Source organism: Esox lucius, chromosome 12 (assembly GCF_011004845.1).
Source record: "Esox lucius isolate fEsoLuc1 chromosome 12, fEsoLuc1.pri, whole genome shotgun sequence".
Taxonomy (NCBI): Eukaryota; Metazoa; Chordata; class Actinopteri; order Esociformes; family Esocidae; genus Esox; species Esox lucius.
The window spans coordinates 1730629-1753713 of record NC_047580.1 but is presented as its reverse complement, the minus strand read 5'-3'; the positions used below and the strand labels follow the sequence as shown (position 1 = coordinate 1753713).

Sequence of the window (23085 nt, the reverse complement as noted above, 5' to 3'; positions counted from 1 at the left end):
TTTGCAGGCAATGACTGCTTGAAGTCTGTAACGCATGGTCATCACCATACGCTGGGTTTCCTCCTATGTGATGCTTTGCCATGCCTTTACTGCAGCTGTCTTCAGTTGTTGTTTGTTCATGGGACTTTCTGCCTTAAGTTTTGTCTTCAGCAAGTGAAATGCATGTTTGATTGGGTTGAGATCAGGTGATTGACTTGGCCATTGATGAATATTAAATGTTTTTGCCTTAAAAACCTCCTGGGTTGCTTTTGCAGAATGTTTTGGGTAATTGTCCATCTAGTGAAGCGCCGTCCAATCAACTTTGCTGAATTTGGCTGAGACGACAATAAATCCCTAAACACTTCAGAATTCATCCAGCTGCTTCTGCCTTCTGTCACATCATCAATAAACACTAATGACCCATTGCTATTGGAAGCCATGCATGTCCATGACATCACACTGCCTCCACTGTGTTTTACAGATGATGTGGTATGCTTTGGATCATGAGCCATTCCAATCCTTCTCCATACATTTTTCTTCCCATCATTCTGGTACAAGTTGATCTTAGTTTCACCTGTTCAAAGAATGCTGTTACAGAACTGGGATGGCTTTTTTAGAAAAAATGTTGGCCAAATCTGGCCTTTCTATTCCTGAGGCTTGTAAATGGTTTGCACCTTGTGGTGAACCCTCACTATTTGCTCTCGTGAAGTCTTCCCTTTATGGTAGACTTGGATAATGATATGCCTACCTCTTGGAGAGTGTTCTTCACCTGGCTGGATCTAGTGAAGTGTTTTTTCTTTACCATGAAAAGGATCCTGTGATCATCCACCACTGCTATCTTCCATGGACGTCCATGCCTTTTTGTGTTGCAGAGCTCACCAGAGTTTTTTTCCTTAATGTTCCTGCTATCTCTCATAATGTTCCTGCTATCTCTGATGTATTCTTTTTTTGCAGCTTGTAGCAGCCAATAATGTAATAACTGCCAATAACATAATACATTTTCCATTCTTAATGTAATAAAAGTCAATAATGTAATAACATTTCTGAACCAATAAAAAGTTTTACCTTTTTGCCCATAACGTAATAAGTTATTACATTATAAGCTGGCTATTACATTATTGGCTGGGTAAATAAAAAAATATTACAATTGTAATAATTGGAGACAATAATGTAATATATACTTATTGCACTGTGTGAAAAAAATAAGTATCAGACTTCCATTCCATAACACTTACCCTTACTGTTGCTTCTTTAAAATAACTGTTAAAAAACCTGACCAATCCTGACCCCTTAAACTAACTCTGAGAAAACTCGTAAAACATACCCTTCTGTTAGTTGCATGCAGTTGTACAAAAAAAAAATTATGTTGTGATCAATGACCATTTTAAACAATACGCTCTAGGTAGCAGAGAGGCAAAAATTTACACAAATGCAGGGAATTAACAGACACAATCCATATTCAATCTTCCATTTACATTCAAATAGGGCCTTTTTGAGAGCTGTCTAAACTCTAACCCTATTTCATAAAATGAACAAAAAATATCCAGCTGGATATTGTTATATGATTTAAGACATGCTGTGACACATCACGTGAATTTTAAATGTCTACTACATAATTTTTATGTTTTCAGATAATCATGCCTTTACATCCCAGTAGGGCCTCTAGGAGAAGGGACATTTATAATTCAAATTATAAAATTATTTATAAAAAGCATGTAACCTATTTAATGGTGTATTTCCACATTTAACAATTTATTTCACAGTTTCATATTTCACGATTAATTTATTTCTTGGTTGTAGTCATTGTGAAATCTGTCATTATTGAATCTGTCACTTTCACCCATCGACATTGGAAGGGCGGGCTGTACCGATTACTGTTTTTTGATTGGTGAATCGACTTCATTGCCCTGGTTGCCATGTCCGCTTATTATGAACGACTTTTTTCAGAAAGTCGCATGGAAATATTGTCTGTCGTGGGTTTGCGGTTCTTTAGGCTTGTGTATTGAGGCACACTAAAACTTAGAACGAGTTTAAATAAAAGCTGTAACACCCGGATCTACTGTCTAGAATATTTTTTACGTAACTTCAACAACAGGAACTCGCCACCATGAGAGTTGCTGGCTCTCTCTTACACTTAAATAGTACACCTACTTAAGTATGTCCAAAAGAAGCATTGCTTTTGGGGGCATATTCTGCAGCACCAAGTAGTTTGTTTTGGACTTTTTTGACAGTCCGGGTTGCTTGTTTTTCCTGTGAAATCTGGCAACACTGTGGCACTTAGGCATCACCATGGCTGCACTGGATGACTTGATGAAAATGCTTTCTACTGCAAATGAAATTGAAACTGCTGAAGATATTACAATCTGGATGCCCATTATTTGACATTCCAGTTAAATGTATTTAATGTCCAGGGCTAGCAACATTGCAATCAGAGCTGTTTTCTAATACAATTTCAACTATGTCCTGGTCGGACAGGGACTCCAGCAGTGCAACCTCTTCTGCAATTTCTTCAATTTCTTACAATTATTACAATTGTAACATCTTCTGCAGTTTCGATTTCATATGCTGTAGAAAGCGTTTTCCTAACTCAGTCATCCGGTGCAGCTGTGTTAATGTAGGGTGACCAGACATCCCGGTTTGCCCGGGATTGTCCCGGTTTCAAGCTGGGTGTCCCAGGTCCGGACAAATATCTGTTAAAGAATTAAATGTCCAGGTTTTCGACATTCGCTAACAAATTGTCCCGGTTTTCACCACAATTAAAATAAACAACTGTGTAGAACTGCTTAAGAAAGCAACAATTCTCATCAAAGCTCAAGGGAGTGGAAAAACACACAGGTTAGTAAATACTGCAAGCACACACGATAACCAACATGCGTTCATAAGCGCATACATGTGCGCATGCATTAACATGCGGTACACTTAAGGTTCCCGGATTGGGGGTTTGAAAATGTGGTCACCCTATGTTAATGCCTAAGCACCACAGAATGAAGTCGATGCACCAATCAAAACAGTAACTTTGATGGGTGAAAATGACGGATTAAATAATGACAGATTTCACAATGACTGCAACCACTAAATTAAAAAAAATCGAAATATAAAATTGTGAAATAAATGATATGTCGAAATACACCATTAAATATGTTACATGTTTTTTGCAGGACTGCGTATGCAGAGCCGGCCAAGAAGAGTGAATATTTCTTACTGAGTGAGTGAGTGACTGACTACCGCAAGTTAAGTAGCGCAAGAGTTAGAGAAGCGGACCTGCAAACAACAGGTCCCGAGTTCAAATCTTGTCACATTCAAAACAAATGATGCATTAGGATTTGTTCCGGATATACAAAAATGTAGCTGGCTACAAACTGCAGTAGCTATGTTATAGTAAGCCTAAACTAACACTGTTTGCGGTTATATTGCAACTATCGTGGATTTTCAGTGGACGCATTCATGCATGCTTTTTGAGATAATATGCAGTAGATCTCAACCCCTTTGGCAGTAACAGAGGAGGGTTTTCTACAATTCTCTCAACTTTTCACTTGACAAAAAAAGTCAGTTATCATCATCTATGTTGATAGTTATTGTATCAATGTCATTTTTGTTGTTGTGCCTTGAAATGAAATAGCTTTGGCAGTGTAAAGTTCGTCTTAAGTCTCGCAAGCAAGTGCTCAATTCTTATGACTATTCTAAGTAGTAAGTAGATGCTAGTAAGCCAATTACTGGCTATTAAACTGTTAAAATGGCCATTGGCAAAAGCCATACTGTACATAGATACCATTTGTGGTGGAGGTAAACTTTATAAGAAACGTTAGTCAGTTTAACCCAATGCTTAATGTTGTCTAGCGAGTATGCAAAACTATAGCATGGTGGCGTAGATGTTAAAGACTCAGCTTCTCACATGCAGTGAGGGCAACAACATTTATCCCTTTATATTGCTGGCCAGCTGAACTAGGCTTACCGGGTTCCTTTTTTATGAATTATTTCATTTATCATTTAAATGATATATTTCTCCTTTATAATTAAATATTTCCTGGTGTATATACTTAATTAATTAAGTCCCTAATATTCCTCCATAGTTTACCATTGTTAACCAAACTTACCATTCTGTTGCGTAATCTTTCCCTCTACTATAAACAATGGGAACTCAGTTAGAAATACATTTTCGCACACATACAGTTTAATGTAGATATTATAGTTGAATCTTTGTATTGTTTCCTAATACTATTCAAAATAGTATTTTTATGTACTAATATTCAAATATAATTTTGACAGCCCTAGAATACACAAAATCTACAGAATGTTGACATACTTGATATAAAAATGTGTGGTGAGCATGTAACATAATTTACAATAGCTTAGCTGCTTTAAATGTTATTCATCAGCTGTACTTAATTGTTTCAGTTCCCTTCCAATGGAAGCAATCATATCCATATTCCTGCCTTGAGTGTGGATGGCCTGTCTACTCCTGTAGTGCTGTCACCAGGTCCACAGAAACCATGAGGCAAGACTTGGACTTCTTTCACAGAACCGTCATCGATTCCCCAATTCAGCCTATTGGAGGTTGGGGCCAAGAGGACATTAGGTATACTCCATGACCAAGCCAAGTGCACTCGGCCAGAGTACACTCATGAGTGGTAAGCTGGAGGCCAAAATGCTTTTGATTGAATTATTTTATAGCAGATGAGAGCCTGCTTTCACAGAGCTTAACGATAGGCTAGCCCAGTAGCCTCGCACTTATTCTTAATCAAGACCAGGTGGTGAGGTTGGATTGAATTATAGAGGGGCTACTTTTTCTTTTACTATTGTGTCTTATTTATTTTTTGTCTCGAGAAAAAGGGTATTTTTTGGTGCATCTCTCTTTTTGTAGATTCATATTTTTGCTTGAATTTTTGTAACTTGTTAAGGGCACTTGACTGTATAGAAGAACATAAACTGAATTGGTCTATAAAAGCATTATGGTAATTGCATTGTTTTATATGCAGTTCATTTTCTTCTTAAGTAACTTTCAAATTGCCAGTTGCAAGAAAGGAGAGACTGGTATCTGTTGTGGTACCATTCAAAGATTTGTACTCCAAGATAAGCTTAGATGGAACTTTGAGGCTTGATGCAGTTTTTAATAAGGAGCCAAGTCATTTGAACATTTTACAATCAAGGTAAAGAAATGGAGCTACACTGATAATCTCATGGCTGGATTTGAACATTTATTCTGGAAAAGTTGACCTTTCCTGTTTTAATGTGCTGGTGGATGTGTTATAACGATTCAGATGAATAGATGTATTGCTTATTTTCATGTACAATAGTAATTATATTTGTAATTATATTCCATTGTGACTGAACATGTGATGCTCAGTCATGTTCACAGTTACTATCCATTCCAGGTTTTCCTTTATTTTGAAATTCTTTCCATTTTAGTGCCATGATGAAAACATTGAATCATGTGAAACTTCACCAAAGACCAGCTGTTATTTTAGAGATACAGTAGTAGCCTTCATTGATGAAAGGGCTATGACACCTTATAATGCTATTGAAGTCACAGACAATCCAGTTTACTTGCATAATGGATTTAGAAAAAAAAACCAATATATCCAAGGATATATGGCATGGTTACAACCAACTATAACTTACTGTAGATCAGGTTAAGCTTTTGATCAACTTTTATTTAGAAAGTTTAACATTTGTTGTTCTTACTAACATCTAGTGGATGTATACGTTTTTTTTAATTATTTTAGGTTATGACAACATAATTGGACATTGGTACACAAATCTGCATGATGTTTATCACAAAGTTTAAAAAGTCTTGTTGGTTGCTTAGGAACAATCCAACAATTATGCTTTATATAATGTGAACATTCTTTATGTACATTGTAGCTCTTAAAAGTGTAGACAAGAGCATTCAAGAGTTCTGACTTGTGTCATTGGTTGCACAGCTTACTACTTTATCATTGAGTAAAGTAGCAGTGCCCTACTGTCACCTGTTATTGGAATTGCAAATTTCTCTGTTACTATACTGGAGTCTATATTGCAGTCATTTAAAGCCTATGTGTTGTCCTACATAGGTTAGTTTGTCATTACAATCCAATAATATCTGAATTCATCTAATCAAAATGTGTAGTTTGCACTTTGAAAACTTGCAATTCTTGTTTATTTTTGATCATGTTTAGGACAAGTCTATGTTTTGTTTAAGTCTGTCAAAATATGTCAAATTGTATACAAATGAGATGATTCAATCAAAACAAAGCTTTTTGCCATGGGAATTTGTTATTTTGGGATATTTTAAAGAACGGATCAATATGTATTTTAAATTTAATGTGTATTAAAAAATAAAATAGGAGTGCCTCAAGAACAAGTTTGGCAAACAGTTTGTGTTTGGGTTGAGTCCCCTCCCCAGAATGTAATGTAATGGCTCTATGCGATCACTGCTCTGTGACTGTTTGTTTCTCTGTGAACCTGTCTCACCTCTGGCTTTAGATACAGGTGCTCAGGAGATCCAAAGAAATGGCTTCATACAATTACTAAGCAACTATTGAAATGATGTCAAAGCTGCTCGCTCAGGAGCACTTAAAACAATCTTACTGAATGTTTGGCTATTCTGAGTGTCAAAGAACACCATCTTAACCTACTGCTGGTAAAATATAGACTGTTGGCCAGGGATTTCATGCATAGCACTTTACCTTCAACTCAAAATCACAGTGTCAAAACCCTAAGGGACTGCCTATTTTCTACTCCATCCACAGTCACAATCAGCAAAAACTATATGCTAGTATTGAAATAATGTGTATCCCTTCATGAAATCAGTAGCCCTTCTCTTTTCGGCTTTCATATGACATTTCAAGTTTATTTGTGCTCAGTCACCAATTAGATGTCATGGTGGTACACTTAAAACAAGAAAATGCCTTTCATCATCCATCTCAATTCTAAAAATATTTTCTTACTTTGATCACACTTGCAACTGTACCGTTTCTAAATATAAATGCAGTCTTTTCTGTAACAGTGCTCTTAACAATGCCTCGTTGGCAAGACTGTCTTTTTGTGCAAATTTCATGTAACAAAATTGTAACATTGTGGAAACAAGATTATGAATGCCTTCATAGTCTGTATGTTTACAATATACACACCAGGCTTTTGTGTTGTACATCTCAGGCTGCATGTTCTGCTCATCATATTTTAACAGTTATGTGCTAAGATTATGCCATTGTATATTCTGGTGATTTCTATGTACTAATTCAGCAACTATACTTACAATAGGTTGTGTGTAATATTATGTTTCTGTAATGTAGGCACAGTACTGTGTTGATCCTCCTGCCTTTGTATTGCTGTAGTACTTGTGGTATATCTTCTCAAATCTGGCATGTTCGTACTGTGTAGACAATTCAATGAAATGTGTTTATCAGTGCCCAGACACTTCTGACATGAATGTTGACAAATTGCTCAAGTATCTGGCCTGTTTCTATACTTGACAACAGGTTTTTATTTTTGACCAATAGGCCAACAGTAGGTTTTCAATGCAGCTTGAGAAACAGTGATACTATGGTAATGTCATTTGCATAGAGGTATAAATGACAGTGTTTTACATGAGATTTCTACGAAAAATATAATTTTGCTCATGCTGGGACAAAAGCCTTTGTAGAGGTTCTTGTGTACCATTTGGAAATACAAACCTAAATAATATACCTAAGAATACTGTATGTTTGTTTGCACATTAATAATTGTTTTTATTGAAATATATTGCTGTTGGTATTGTAGTCTTATTGCATAGATACAGCACTACCATGCATTCTATGATAAGAGAATACTGCTGTATTCGGACCTACTGCATTTATGCACAAAAGACATGTAATGTGCTGTAAATGTTGTAACACTTTCATATTCATGCTTGTCAATGGATAACATGAAAAAAGTCACCTGATCCTCTCCTTGCCCCTATTTCTAGTTGTTGGCCTTTTCCATAGTCTTTTACAGGAGTAGAATTTTACTTGATCACTCTTATTTTGCTGAGAAGGTTCCTGCAAATGCAGGTGAGCTTTGCTATTTACATTTGTTGAACTGAAATAGCACAAACATATTTTTATTATAACAGTATTGCACTAATGTTAGCCAACTAACAGCTTAATATTATGGATTTTATCATTCACATTTTGTTGCTTCTAGATTATTTTGCTGTGACAATACTGCTCAATTGAGATCTGACATATATACAGGTCCTCTGCCCCATGTTGCTGTCTGAACTCTCCTTAAATCTGTTTGCTTATACAGATACCCAGCCTTGAAACGCAAAAGAGCTGGCAGTAAGAAATTGATGCATATTGGCTAGGAAACACAGGAAGAATCCTAGAGAGAAGCCATACTCACAGGGGTGGCCAGTCCTTGTCTGGCTGTGCCGAGTGTAAATTGTAATAGTACATCAACTTTTTGGACCACATCAATGTTTTTTGCATGGTGAAATTACCAGCTGGGCATAACTTCTTGTTTACATTAGAGTTTTTTAAAAAATGCACTTATCCTGAGCGACTTGCTGGAGCAGTTTGAGTTGAATGCTTTGCCAAATGGCACCGTGACAGATTTTAGTATCTTGTTGGCTTGGGAATTAGAACTAGCAACCTTTCAGTTACTGCCACAAAATATTAAAACTATAAAAATGTTTCTGAAATCATTCAAGGATTAAAATAATATATCAATTTGCATTGTTGTTTTGCAATGTGTTTTCAACATTGCAGACCTAATAACTTTTTGGTTAAGTTAAAACTTTTAAGAAGATAAAGAATAATTTCATGGTTGGAATTAGACAGCCTGTCGGCTAATACTTGGTTGCACATACTTTGTTCAAGACAAAAGCAGACATGCTTTTATAGTCAACAGTGAGCTTGGTGCACATTGCCAAATTGGATCAATTGCCAGCAGTAAACTACGCTATTTGTTCTGTATTTGACGGGCGCCCGTTTACCCCAACCTGACAGGGTTGTGGACCCAAGTGTGGACACAGAGGCAGAGGGGAGATGACCTTCCAAGATTATTAAGGGATAGGCATTCTTGTAGTTGGCAGGCAGGCAGAGTTCCGACGACCGATCAGATGACTAGAGGTACAGAGGAATAGGCTGGTTCGAGGTCGGGGATAGGCAATGGTCGTAATGGGTGATCCGAATAGCAGAAATACAGGAGGGCAGTTAGGCTCGGAGTCAGGGACAAAAGGGTATTGGTACTGGGCGGCAGAGCAAAAACAGATGACAGGAAAAAGGTAATATGAGAAACAAAAATGCTGGAAACGCATGAAAAGACCATACGATCTGGCAGCAAGCAAACAGAAAACACAGACATAAATAGACAAAGGGTAACGTAAACATAGAAAACAGCTGGTGGGAGGTGGAGACAATAACGAGACAGATTAAACGAATCAGGACGTGACACAACTACTGTTTTCATATTTTGCCACGGAACGTACTCAGATTTGTACTCTTCGCTTGCCGCACTAGAATAGCCCAGCATGTCTTCTAAAATATTAGTTATTGTCCTGCTGGAAAGTCAATATGTTTTTTGGACACTGGATTAAACATTTTAAAATAAAACACCTGATAATGTGCAGATGGTGTGATGACCCTGTAATTTAAAGTGTTCAAAAACAAAGGTCCGTTCGGCAGTGGCCAGTGAAGTCCAGATTGGGATCACATACAAAACCGATGGCTGAAAACAACCTGTTAGTTAAGGGCACCTTTTGTACAGTTTGCTCCTGATCAGTGGGCCTAATTGAAATGTGCAGCAAGCTAATTCATGGAAACAATGATCATTTATTGGCAGCAATCTGGGCCATAGTTTGTGCAACCGAGTTCTATATAAAAATAGTTGTTCAGTGTTTTAAATTAATAACAGGGGTATTATGATGTTGGAGACTAAAACTTATTTTTTAATTGCAACGTAGAGAATAAGTACTTTTTTAAAGGAGCAATATGTCGAACATTTGCTTTATAATATATAAAAATATCAATCTGCAGAAGTGCAAATGGAATGATAGTGTTTTCCAAAATGTATTCACATAAAATGTATTTTGAGAGCATACAAAAGCCCATCCTGAAATTTCTGTTAGTCCGAATTTTAGTTAGTCAACCAAAGCCACTACCAGCGCCTGTTGTCAAACGGAAAGCTGCACCCTCTCTCTTCCGTAACTTGTTACTAAACCAGAAAAGGAACCAGGTTAGCCTAGTTCAGCCGTCCCACAATTAAAAGTGATAAATGTTGTTCCCTTACTGGATTTAAACCCAGGCTTCCCACATGAGAGGTGTTTAACACCTCTATGTTAGCTAGGTGTCGGTATAGCATCTCGACATTAGATTATTTTGTCACGCATTAACATCACGCCAAGTTTGAATATTTCGCTAGACACCAAAGCTATTTCAATTCATGGCACAAAAGCATTTGTTTTTCTTTATTCGTGTATGACATTGATAAAATAAAGATCAATTTAGGTGATGATAATTGATAATGATAATTGTCGAGAGAATCGTGGGCGAGCGCTTCTACTGCCCAAGGGGTTTTGATAAAGCCTATATTACCCCAAAAAGCATGCACAGATGTGTACTTCGGAAATCCACTAGAAACCATCGCAATATTTTATAACCATAAACCGTTTTAGTTTTGGCTTACTATAACATAACTGCTGTAGGTTGTAGCCAGCGAAGTTTTTGTCTATCCTGATCCAAAAAGCATGCACGGATGTGTACTTTGAAAATCCACCAGAAATAGTCACAATATAACCGTAAACAGTTTTATTTTAGACTTACTATAATATAGCTACTAAAGGTTGTAGCCAGTGTAGTTTTTGTCTATCCAGAAAAAATCCTAATGCATAATTTGTTTATGTAAGTTAGTTAGTCAGTCAGTGATATTCGTTTTTCATGCCCAGCTCCGCTTATGCAGTCCGGCATATGTTTAGCTTTCTCTAATGTACAGTTTTTCTCAAAAGTTTGCATACCCTTGGAGAATTGATAAAATATGTACCATTTGTAAAGAAAAACATGAGTGAGCAGGCAAAACAAGACTTATTTCTTTTGGGATTCATATTCAACTTTAGGTTATAACAGAAGCGGATAATCATAAAGAAAACATGGCAACAAATACTGACCCCTTTTCAAATGTCTACATACCCCTAGTTCTTAAAACGGTGTATTGCCCCCTTTAGCATCAATGATAGCATGCAGTCTTTTGTAATAGTTGTCAATGAGGCCCCGAATTCTTACAGGTGGTATAACTGCCCATTTGACTTGGCAAAATGCCTCCAGGTCATGCAAAGTCTTTGGTCGTCTTGCATGAACCGCACGTTTGAGATCTCCCCAGAGTGGCTCAATGATATTAAGGTCCAAATGCGTCCCATGCCCCGTTTCGTGCGGAAGAATGCAAATTGTCTGGCAGTATTTTCTGACATGCTGAATTCATCTTGCCATCAATTTTCCCTGTGCCTTTAGAGCTCACATACTCCCTAAACATAATTGAGCCACCACCATGCTTCACAGTGGGGATGGTATTCTGTTCACTATAGGCCTTGTTGACCCCTCTCCAAACATAGCGCTTATGGTTGTGTCCATAAAGCTCTTTTGACAGTTTTTTTATGCTCCCCATGGCTCAGTATCTAGCCTGCTTAGTGCATCCACGTGAGAGCTAACAAACTCATTAACTATTTATACACAGACAAGGCCAAACATTCAAGGGTATGTAAACTTTTGCTCAGGGCCATTTGGGTAATTTGTTATCATTATGATTTAAAAAGGAGCCAAACAACTATGTGATAATGAATGGCTTCATATGATATGAACTATCCTTAAATAAACGTTTCAGTCATATTTTCAAAATCAATGCCATAATTTCACAATTTCAGACAGGATATGCAATCTTATGAGCACAACTGTATAAGTAACATACTGAATGGAGTTTCCCAGATTCATGTAGAGGATATTATGTAACCTCTTACTTTAAGAGCAGGTTGGGCTTGGACAAGTGAAATCCCTCAAAATAACAACAACAACTTGTTGCTTAAATGGATGAACTGCACTGACAAGGATATTGCTCTCGAAGAACATAACATAGTGGTTGGCTATTCAAATGTCATTGTTGTCTAAAGAAACAAACCAGCCATGGAGTGATTGGTGTCATTGTTTTTTATTATAGGTACTGTATTACTAGACTAAAACTTTGCTGGCTACAAGTTTCAGTAGCTACCTTATAGTAAGCCAAATGTTAAACTGTGTATGGTTATATTGCCATGGACAAACTGCACCGACAGCGAACATATTACTCTCAAATTCAATTTACATAGTGCAGTTCACATGGCGTAGTGGTTAGCTATTCAACTCTCATTGTTTTGTAAAGAAATGAACCAGCCATGGAGTGATTTGAGTCATTGTTTTTATTGTAGGTACGGTATAGCTATTAGCTTGCCATCTACAGTGATCTCTTTCTAACTTATGTTGAATGTAGTGTAGTGATCCTGTTATACCTGTTGTTGGTTTGGATGTTAACTATTGTAGGGAACAATTTTCTAGAACCGTGGAGTTTCGACTAATTAGTTTGATAAATGCAAGAAGTAAACAGACACCACATCTCTACACACACATCACGGGCACCCACACCCACTGTTTAAATAGTGTAGTAGCTGTTACATAGTAAACCGTTGAATCCAGCCTGGGCAACAACATTCATCCCTTCTAATCGCGGGCCGGCAGAACTAAGCTTGCCTGGTTCCTTTTCTTGTTTAAATAAAGTTATAAAAATCTAGTTTGTATTCTGGTAAACTGGTCAACCAAAAGTGCAAATAAAACTCAGCAGCAGCACAAGCTGAAGTAAATTTTATTATTAACAGTAATTTTACCTTACACCACTGAGGAGAGTTGGTTTAAATGCAAACTGGTTTTGCTGCAATTCACTTAGCTTACACTTGCAGAATAAATTAGACATCTTGATCCTTGAATTTTCCTTTAAAGTTTAAGGGTATCTATACACCTTTAGCGCTTTTGGAAAGTAGTCATACCCATTCAGTTACTCCACATTTTGTGTTGTAGATAAGGGAAAATGTATTAAATATATGTTTTTGCCATCTGCACGCAATACCTTATAACGACAAAGGGAAAACACAGTTTTGCAATTTTTCAAAGGAATATCTGAAATACAGTTAGGTCCAGAAATAATTGGACACTGACACAAGTTTTGTTATTTTGTCTGTTTACCAAAATATATTCACATTAAATACAGTTAAAAAGTACAGTTAAATAATGAATATGTACTTAAAGTGCAGTCTCTCAGCTTTAATTTGAAGGTATTCACATCCAAATTGGAGGAAGGGTTTAGGAATTACAGCTATTTAAGATATAGTTCCTTGTTTTTCAAGGGACCAAAAGTAATTGGACAATTAACACAAAAGCAGTTTCATGGACAGGTGTGGGCTATTCCTTCGTTACTTCTTTATCAATTAAGCAGGTAAAAATTCTGGAGTTGATTCCAGGTGTGGCATTTGCATTTGGAAGCTTTTGCAGTGAACCCACAACATGCGGTCAAAGGAGCTCTCAATGCAAGTGAAACAGGCCATTCTTAGGCTGCAAAAAAATATATATCAGAGATAGCAGGAACGTTAAGAGAGATAGCAGGAACATTTAGGAATAAAAAATCTGGTGAGCTCTGCAACACAAAAAGCCCTGGATGTCCACAGAAGACAACAGTGGTGGATGATCGTAGGATCTGTGAGGTGCAAGGGAAGCAAGTGCGTAAAAGGCGAGGCACAAAGGAATTAAACAAAACAGAGAAACATTTTTAGTTCTCTTTTAATAGAGATGTTAGAAAAATTCTTGGCCCAACAGAACCGTCACAATAACCTGTGAGGTGCAGGTGAAAAACAGGAACTAACATAGACATCATAATAACTAACTCAAAACAGGTCTGTGTGCGTGATGGGTGCGCTGCTACCATCTGCTCCCGCCAGCTGTTAGTACACCGGCAAGGTGGAGCGCCGGAGAGGGAGAGAGCACACAGCGCCATGCGGAGCAGCCGTCATAGGATCCTTTTCATGGTAACGAAAGACCCCTTCACAACATCCAGCCAAGTGAAGAACACTCCAGGAGGTAGGCATATCATTATCCAAGTCTACCATAGGACTTGACAATAGCCAATACAGAGGGTTCACCACAAGGTGCAAACCATTCACAAGCCTCAATACAGGCCCAATTAGGCAAGATTAGACTTTGCCAAAAAACATTAAAAACTAAAAATTCCAGCCCAGTTCTGGAACAGCATTCTTTGGACAGATCAGACTAAGATCAACTTTTACAGAATGATGAGAAGAAAAAAGTATGGAGAAGGCTTGGAACGGCTCATGATGCGAAGCATACCACATCATCTGTAAAACACGGGGGAGGCTACGTGATGGCATGGCTTCCAATGGCACTGGGTCACTAGTGTTTATTCATAATGTGACAGACGATAGAAGCAGCCGGACGAATTCTGAATTGCATAGGGATATATTGTCTGCTCAGATTCAGCGAAATTGGACTGTGCTTCACTTTACAGATGGACAGTGACCCAAAATATTTTGTGAAAGGAAACCAGGAGGTTTTTAAGGCAAATAATATTTCATTTAAATATTCTGCAAAGGCTGATCAATCACCTGATCTCACCCCGATTGAGCATGCATTTCACTTCCTGAAGACAAAACTTAAGGCAGAAACACCCACAAACAAACACACCCACAAGCAAACAACAACTGAAGATAGCTGCAATAAAGGCCTGGCAAAGCATCACAAAGGAAGGAAACCCAGCGTTTGGTGATGTCCATGTGTTCCAGACTTCAATCAATCATTGCCTGAAAAGGATTCTCGACAAAGTATTCAACAAAGTATTCAAACTCTACGATTTCATGTTAGCAAACTATAGTTTTGGCACGTTGGTTAGGACATCTAATTTGTGCTAGTTTTTCCAATAATTGTTTACAGTCAGATTATTTAACTTATAATTCACTATATCACACTTCCAGTGGGCCCGAACTTTACATAGACTAAGTTGACTGTGCCGTTAAACAACTTGGAAAATTCCAGAGAATTATGTTATGGATTTAGAAGCAAATTGACATGGAGTCAATTGAAGGTGTATCTGTGGATGTATTTCAAGGCCTACATCATGGGAAACATGACATCATGGGAAAATTAAAAGAAATCAGCCAGGACCTCGGAGTCTGGTTCATGTTTGGGAGCAATTTTAAAACGCCTGAGGGTACAACATTCATCTTTACAAACAATAGTACGCATCTGTACAAACAATAGTACAGAAGTATAAACACCATGGGAACACACAGCCACAATATAGCTCAGAAAGGGGATGTGTTCTGTCTCCTAGAGATGAAAGTACTTTGGTGTGAAAAGTGTAAATCAATCCCAGAACAATAGCAAAGGACCTTGTGAAGATATTGGAGGAAACCGGCACAAAGTTATCAATATCCACAGTAAAATGAGTCCAATTTCGACATAAACTAAAAGACTGATCAGCAAGGAAGAAGCTGCTGCTCCAAAACCACCATAACAAAGCCAAAGTACAGTTTGCATGAAAAACTGAGAGGCTTGCAAGCCAAAAAACACCAACCCAACTGTGAGGCACAGGAGTGGCAGCATCATGTTGTGGGGGTGCTTTGTTGCAGGAGTGACAGGTGCAATTCCAAAAATAGATGGCATCATGAGGAAGGAAACGTATGTGTATATATTGAAGCAACATTTCAAGATATCAGTCAGGAAGTTAAAGCTTGGTCACAAATGCTTCTTCAAAATGGACAATGACCCCAAATATACTTCCAAAGTTGTGGCAAAGTGGCTTAAGGACAACAAAGCCAGGGTATTGGAGTGGTCTTCACAAAGCCCTGACCTTAATCCTATAGAAAATGTTTGGGTTGGGCAGAACTGAGAAAGCGTGTGTGAGCAAGGATGCCTGCAAGCCTGACTCAGTTACACCAGTTCTGTCAGGAGGAATGGGCCAAAGTTCACCAAACGTATTGTGGGAAGCTTGTGGAAGGCTTCCCGAAACGTTTGACCCAAGTTAAAACAATTTAAGGCAATGCTACCGAATACTAATTGAGTGTATGTTAACTTCATTCATCCTGCTGTTATTCTGACCATTGGTGGAAATCCTGGGTGGGACACGACCCGCCTATCCTGGGAAAACTATGATTTGTCCCCCCAATACAGTATATCACTGTAAACATAATTATGTAATTTCCATAATATTAGTAACATGCAATGAAAGCATGTGTGCTGATTATAGACACTTAATAGCGCAATTGCAAACTGCAGCCTTTTGCCTCACAATGGTTTGATCCACTGCACCCCAGCCCTCAGCCGTAGCACATCATGCAGGTACAGTGCATGTGTGGGTATCTGACGGAGTCTGTTTTCGGCGGCTAACTTTCAGTAAGTAGTTCAAACCAAGGATATGTTAAACATTTCTTTAATTCTACCACTCAATACAATAAGACACAATTATAACCATCACCAGTCTTAATTTTCGCTGCATTGAATTACAGGTCACACTTTGTTAGCATTTTGTTGTACTGTACTTGCACTTGTTCAATGACGACAAAGTTTAATCTAATCATGATTGGGAAGGTTCACACACAACAGCTGTATTTGCAGAGCTACAGTAGCGATTAAACCGATGGCACACACTGAAACAGTATCGCATCACTACTTTTGGTGTCCACCTCAGGAATTGCTCTTGAGAAAATTGTAGGTAATTGTCCCCTCAAAGTTGATATCAGATGTTCGCCCTTGATTCTGACATTTCACATTTTTTAAATAAAGTACTGATCCTAACTGACCTTCGACTGGGTATTTTTACTAGAATTAAATGTCAGGAATTGTGAACAACTGAGTTTAAATATCTTTGGCTAAGGTGTATGTAATCTTCCGACTGATGATATGATATTGTATAGGGTATCTAGCTAGCTAGTTAAATTAACTCATTACAACTACAACCAGTGTAGGCACTTTTTTTGCTAAAATGAGGCAGCAAGCTTTATTTATAAATATATTGATAACCATTACTCTCTTTTAGATAGCTATACAGTTTTGTGCGGCAGATTATCTTGTTAGCTCCGTCTCTTCTGTTGCCACTTTGCGGAGCCCCGGCATGTGTGATTCTCAGGAAGCTTGTGCAAAGGATTGTGTTCATTGTGGCGTCAAATCAGTCTCAAAACTCACGTGCACACAAGATAGAGTCGAGAAAGCTGAAACACAAGCTGCGCGTGGAGAGTGTCACTCCGAGAAGAACAAATTCAGTCGAGAGAGCAGAATGTGAATTTGAGAGAGCAGAAACAACCCGTGTGAGCGAAGGACCAGTCGCGCGAGAGTATAAACATCGTGAGGGCACAGATACTGTGGCTTGGAATTTCTCTGCGACTTCTCAAAATTCACCTGCGCCTTCTCGACTGCTTCACCACCGACTGCTCTCCAGTGATGGGTCGTTCAAGAACGAATGTCTCTTTTTGGTGAACGATGGGAGCCGATTCGCAAACGGAAAATAGCCATTCATTTGGTTCTTAAATATGTTTGAAGCAAGTTGTGTTAAAAGAAGACATTTACAAAAGGTATTTGCTATAAACCACAATTATTAAAATAAACTTGTTGAACAAAATGTTGCCCACCGTTAATTGATACTGTTGAACAAAAATATTATTCCAAAGGAATAGCCTGAACCGTGAACCCATTAACACGTAACCCTTGACTGATGTTGTAATTGAAATTCGATAGGATATTCATAAATGTATATATAAGCTTTCATAATATTAAAAAAAAAAAAAAAAAAACTTTTAAAACACTTTTGTAAAATGTTAATTCATATTACCATCTTGTAATATACACTATCTGTGAATGTGTTCAATTATCTATTATTTTATATAGCCTATATAAAAAAAACGGCGTGGCACCCGCAAAAAGACTCAGTATATGATGCCAATATGAGTGACACTCCTAAAAACCTAAAAAATCTCAAATTTACCAAAAAAAACTAGGAAAATGCACTATGCAGTATTTGCAAAGCAACACTTTTTGATTTTTTTCTGGCTCCACCAACAATCTCCACAGGCACGTAAAAACGAAACATCTAACAGTCCTGTTGCCACAGCTGAAAGTTGCTGTAAGTGTGTTACCTGAGTGTGTAACGATTAGAACAAATGCCATGTTGGACTGGTAATAATAATATTACTTAGTATTTTTTTCCTTTAACCATTTTACATTATAAGTTGATGTGTGTTGCAATGTTTTGTTATTGTGTTCTATTGTGATCTGTTCTACTGTTCCTTTACTATTAAAAATGTTTCAACACAATGAAGAGTTATTGCATTGTTGACAAGATTTTGCACTTATTTTTTTAATGAATGGAACCTGCTAGGATAAATGATAACTTGGTCAAGTTGTATAGATCCTGGGCTTTTAAATTGTTACAAAAAGAAGACTTTGTGATGTGATTAAGCAATAAGTCTACCAATCATACTTGAGGTACCATGTACTGTTTATTGAGTGCAAACGTCAAGTGAAAGCAAGGGGGATTCGAGAAGGCACATGTGCATTTTGAGAAGTCGCAGAGAAATTCTAAGCCACGATATCTGTGCCCTCGCAATGTATATACTCTCGCGCTACTAGTCCTTCGTTCATGCGGCTTGTGTTTCTGCTCTCTCAACGTCACATTCTGTTCTCTCAAGTTTTTTTTCTCTAAGTGGCACTGACGTGCACGTGAGTTTTGAGACTGATGTGACGCCATAGGATGTGTCAAAGTAAAATCCATATGATTGACAAGATGCAAGGTTTCCCAGCAGAACATTGCCCAAAGCATCACACTACCTCCGCCAGTTTACCTCCTTCCCATAGTGCATCCTGGTGCCATGTGTTCTCCAGGTAAGCGACACACACGCACCTGGCCATCCACGTGATGTAAAAGGAAACGTGATTCGTCAGACCAGGCTACCTTCTTCCATTGCTCCGTGGTCCAGTTCTGATGCTCACAGGCCCATTGTTGGAGCTTTTTGCATGGACAGAGGTCAACATTGGCACCCTGACTGGTCTACGGCTACACAGCCCCAAACGCAAACAACCTACGATGCACTGTGTGTTGACCCTGTCGTGGGTTCACTGCTTTTCCTTCCTTGGACCGCTTTTGATAGGTACTGACCACTGCAGACTGGGAACACCCCACAGCTTTTCCACTACATAATACCAGGATTTGTCCTCTATAAACATGTTGTGGACCGGGTTCTGGTGTTTCCACAATTCTCTCATCTTTTTACTTGAGGAAAAAGTCAGTTATTGTCACCTATATTGATAGTTATTGTATCAGTGTCATTCATGAATGAAAGTGAATTCAAATGTTGTGGTGCCATTAAATGAAATAGCTTTGTCAGTGTAAAGTTTGTCTTCAGTCTCGCTAGCAATTGCTCAGTACTTATGACTTTTCCAAGAAGTACGATACTAGTAGGCCTATTTCAGGCTAATAAGCTTTTAAAACAGCCAGTGGCAAAAGTCATACAGTTCATTGATGCTATTTGTGGTGGAAGTGAACTTTATAAGAAATGTTAGTCAGTTTAACACAATGCCTACTGGTATCTAGCTAAACTTGATGTGACATTAATGCATGACAAAATGATCCAATAAACATAAAGTAAATTAACATATTGTGTAAGGCGATGGGGCTAAGGAGCCAACAATAATTTTCTATTCAATAAGCTATATTATATCAATCAACTAAATGGGCGGAACTGTTATGAAAATTTTATTCACAGTAAAATGTCTTTAGCGTTTAGTGATAAAAAGATGCAAATGTGTGGCTGGAGTTCACTGTGTAGACGGGCTGCTACACAGTAAGAGCGGTTGCACGGTTTGGTCAGTAGCGTATTTCCTTAGAATGTCCCAAAGGGCATAATATACGGCTCAACAAGTTGTAGACATTCTACAAAATATTGATGAATTGGAATCGGAGGGCGAACCGTGTGGATATTGAGATGGAGAATGAGGATGAGGATGGAGGTGACATAACATTTTTATTTGATTCAGAGTCTGAAATCGAGTATTCACATCGAAATGTATTTTTCCAAAAACTCCTTGTTTTTTTCATAGCTTATTCATGGAAAAACGATGCATTTGCTTAAACTACGTCTGGACCTATACACTGGACCTTTTTTCCAAAAACCCAACTCGGTGTTAGGCCTTGTGGATCTTTTGTTCATCAGTTCATCTGGTTCCCTTTTCACTATCCATTAAGTGTAATTGTTCTTTTTGTATACTTTTAGTTTTTTTATTTGTAGTTATGGGTACAGACTCTCTCCACCTTCATACACTCGTATTTTGTGTGCAATTCATTTGCCAAAAAAGAGAAAACAAACACATTAAACAAAGTTTAAGATTAATTTTCTTCAGATTTTCTATAAATTCTGTGATAATAATTATTTTGGCCATGATAATCGTGAAGTGAAAATCTGATATTGTGACAGCCCTAGTAAAACACTGCAACAGGCCATCGGCAACTCCCTCCCTTTACCGAATACAACCGTGCCACCTGGTACATAACATCAACGACACACTTAGAGCTGTTGTAGTGAGCAATAGTTTCAGGCAGTTTCTTTGCGCCATTGTAAATTCCAACTGTCTGATGCATTGTGCTCAAAATATATAAATGTGTCTTTGCTTTTGCTTGGTAAATCGTAAGTGTAGCATTCCCAGCCTTCAGAACTTTTGTTAAATATTTTTCATACTGTGCCTGTGTACAGGGTGTAATCTTTCATCTGATTTTATTCATTGTACAAACAATTGTGGTTTTATTTGCCAGAAGATTGCTTGCCAGTGGCAAGGAGGTGAAGAAATTGTCAGTGGTTAAATTTTTTCCTTTTTCCAAGAAAGGTTCTATCAGACGCATTATGACATTGTTGGATAAACACTGCCCAGCTGGCCTGCTATTGTCTTTTCCCAGATAGGGAAGTGCATTCAACATATATTTTGCTTCGACCTCAGCCGCATTCCAGAAATGTATCCCATATTTTTCTGGTTTATAAGCCATGTACTGTGTGAATCGATAGCGTGCTTTGGTAGGGAATAGCTGTTCATCAACAGTTACTTTCGCACTGGGCTTGTAAGAAGAAACACTGTTTTTCACAAATATATCGAAATATCAGATATCATGGTAAACTTGTCAGTCTCAATACGGGCAACTCTTGTGCTTTTATCATCAAAATGCAAATAGCGCATGATATCTCTGAATTGTTGTCTAGACATTGTCTCTTTGAAAATTGAATTGTCCAAGTCAGCAGACCAATAATCTTCAAAATTCATGCTTTTGCCTCCTGTAATTCCTTTTATATAAAGCAAGCCTATGAACGCTTTTAATTGTTCATCTGTCAGTTCAAACCGCACTATTTCGCTTGGCTTCAGCAAGAGTGTGGGTTCGAATCTTTTGCAACATTTCTGTGTCAATCAAAAACAGGAAACTGCTCAAAGGAATTTGAATATTTCCCCTTGCATATGGAGTGGGTCCGGGAGTTTCTCTAATGATATTGCATTTTGTTGAACCCAAACTGTGCCATCTCTTGCAGGCTCATGCAATATAAGCAGAAGGCGGTTCATTCTTGAGTTGGCTAAGGAGCTCTGTGTGAATCAAATAATGAGCAAGGCTGCCAGTCCAGAAGCGCATAAGTGACTTTTGATGGACACTCCTTCCCCACCAACAAAAAGGAGACTTTGTTAAGTTGGCAGATGTACGGGAAACAAAACTAATGATATCTGCTTAACATGTAAGAGACTTGTTTGTGGGAAATGCATTCAAACGACCATTACATTTTGCGTTGTATGTGGACATTGATAATGAAACAAACAGACCACATTTGTACTTCATTCATGTGACGCACATGAGATGTAAGATATTGTGGTTATGTGAAAAGAGAAATGTAGCCTATAATCTAAAAATGTCTTGTCATTGACACTGGACCGTGGTATATACCTAATATTTTGATAAACTGTTTCATTGGAATTGAAGATCATATTTCAATGCTTGTAAACCTTTTTTCCCCCCAATTTTTATTTATATATAATAACTCACTTTTAATAAATGCTCAAATTCAACAGCTCTTGTCTATTTATTTTATTGTGCTTACATAAAGTGCTTATGACGGACCGTGGAATTTTGGGAGATAAGATAGTTTACAAGTTGATGACTTCATCCCACACATAAGTCACTGGGCGATATTTATGGAAGGAAACAGAGCAACATGCATTTTTGTAATCCAAAACTTTTCTGAAGTTCCTATTTTTATTTTATCTAGCTCATTTAATTCATTGTAACAGTAAAAATGCTGAGACTATATGCATTTAGGCCATATATATGCATTTGCCAGGCTATATTTCATCTTCAATTTTCCAACAAATGTTTTATTTAAATTAGTCAGCAGGATGAACTCTTCACACTCTTTGCAGGGTGAGGATAATCATTACATAACTGCCTGATCGCAATTACTAGAGCCAGCTATTTACTATTCAATAGGCTATAATAGCCTATCAAAACCACAGAGAGAAATTGACAATTTTATGGATCAACTGAATGGGCGGAGCTATTTGGACAATTGTATTCACAGTAAAATTTCTTTAGCGTTTAGTGTTAATGAAGTAGCAAATGTGTGGCTAGAGTTCACTGTGTAGATGTGCTGCTAGACAGTAAGTTGCATGGTTTGGTCAGTAGGGTATTTCCTTACAATGTCCCGAAGGGTACAATATAGACATTCTAAAAAATATTGACGAATTGGAATCGGAGGGCGGACCATGTGTGGATATTAAGATGGAGAATGAGCACGAAGGTGGAGATGACATTCAAATTGAATGTGAAATCGAGTCTGCTTGTGACTCATTGCAAGAGCCCGCTAGACATGGCACATTATGGGTTCAACCAACTGCTGGGAACCCGTTGGTGAAAAGTCAACAATACAATATCATTATAGAAACCCCCGGGCTCACAACGTGTGCAAGGAAAAATATTACATTTCCTTTGAGTACTTTCCTGTGTTTGATTGACACAATAATGTTGCAAAAGATTCTAGCCCACACTCTTGCTGAAGTCAAGCGAAATAGT

General features: G+C 37.8%; 1 protein-coding gene across 4 annotated transcripts in view; it reads left to right on the top strand.

Moving 5' to 3' along the window:
- The window catches only part of elk1 (ETS transcription factor ELK1), a 142716-nt gene that overhangs the window by 80208 nt on the left and 39423 nt on the right, over nucleotides 1–23085 (top strand). The window contains exon 9 of one of the 4 annotated variants that reach the window (XM_029124086.2): nucleotides 4375–7884. The exons of the other annotated variants lie outside the window; for them this stretch is intronic. Coding sequence (XP_028979919.1) covers nucleotides 4375–4473 — 99 coding nt within the window. The 3' untranslated portion in view covers nucleotides 4474–7884. Of the gene's footprint in view, nucleotides 1–4374; nucleotides 7885–23085 lie in introns of those variants that run through there. 4 annotated transcript variants of the gene reach the window in all.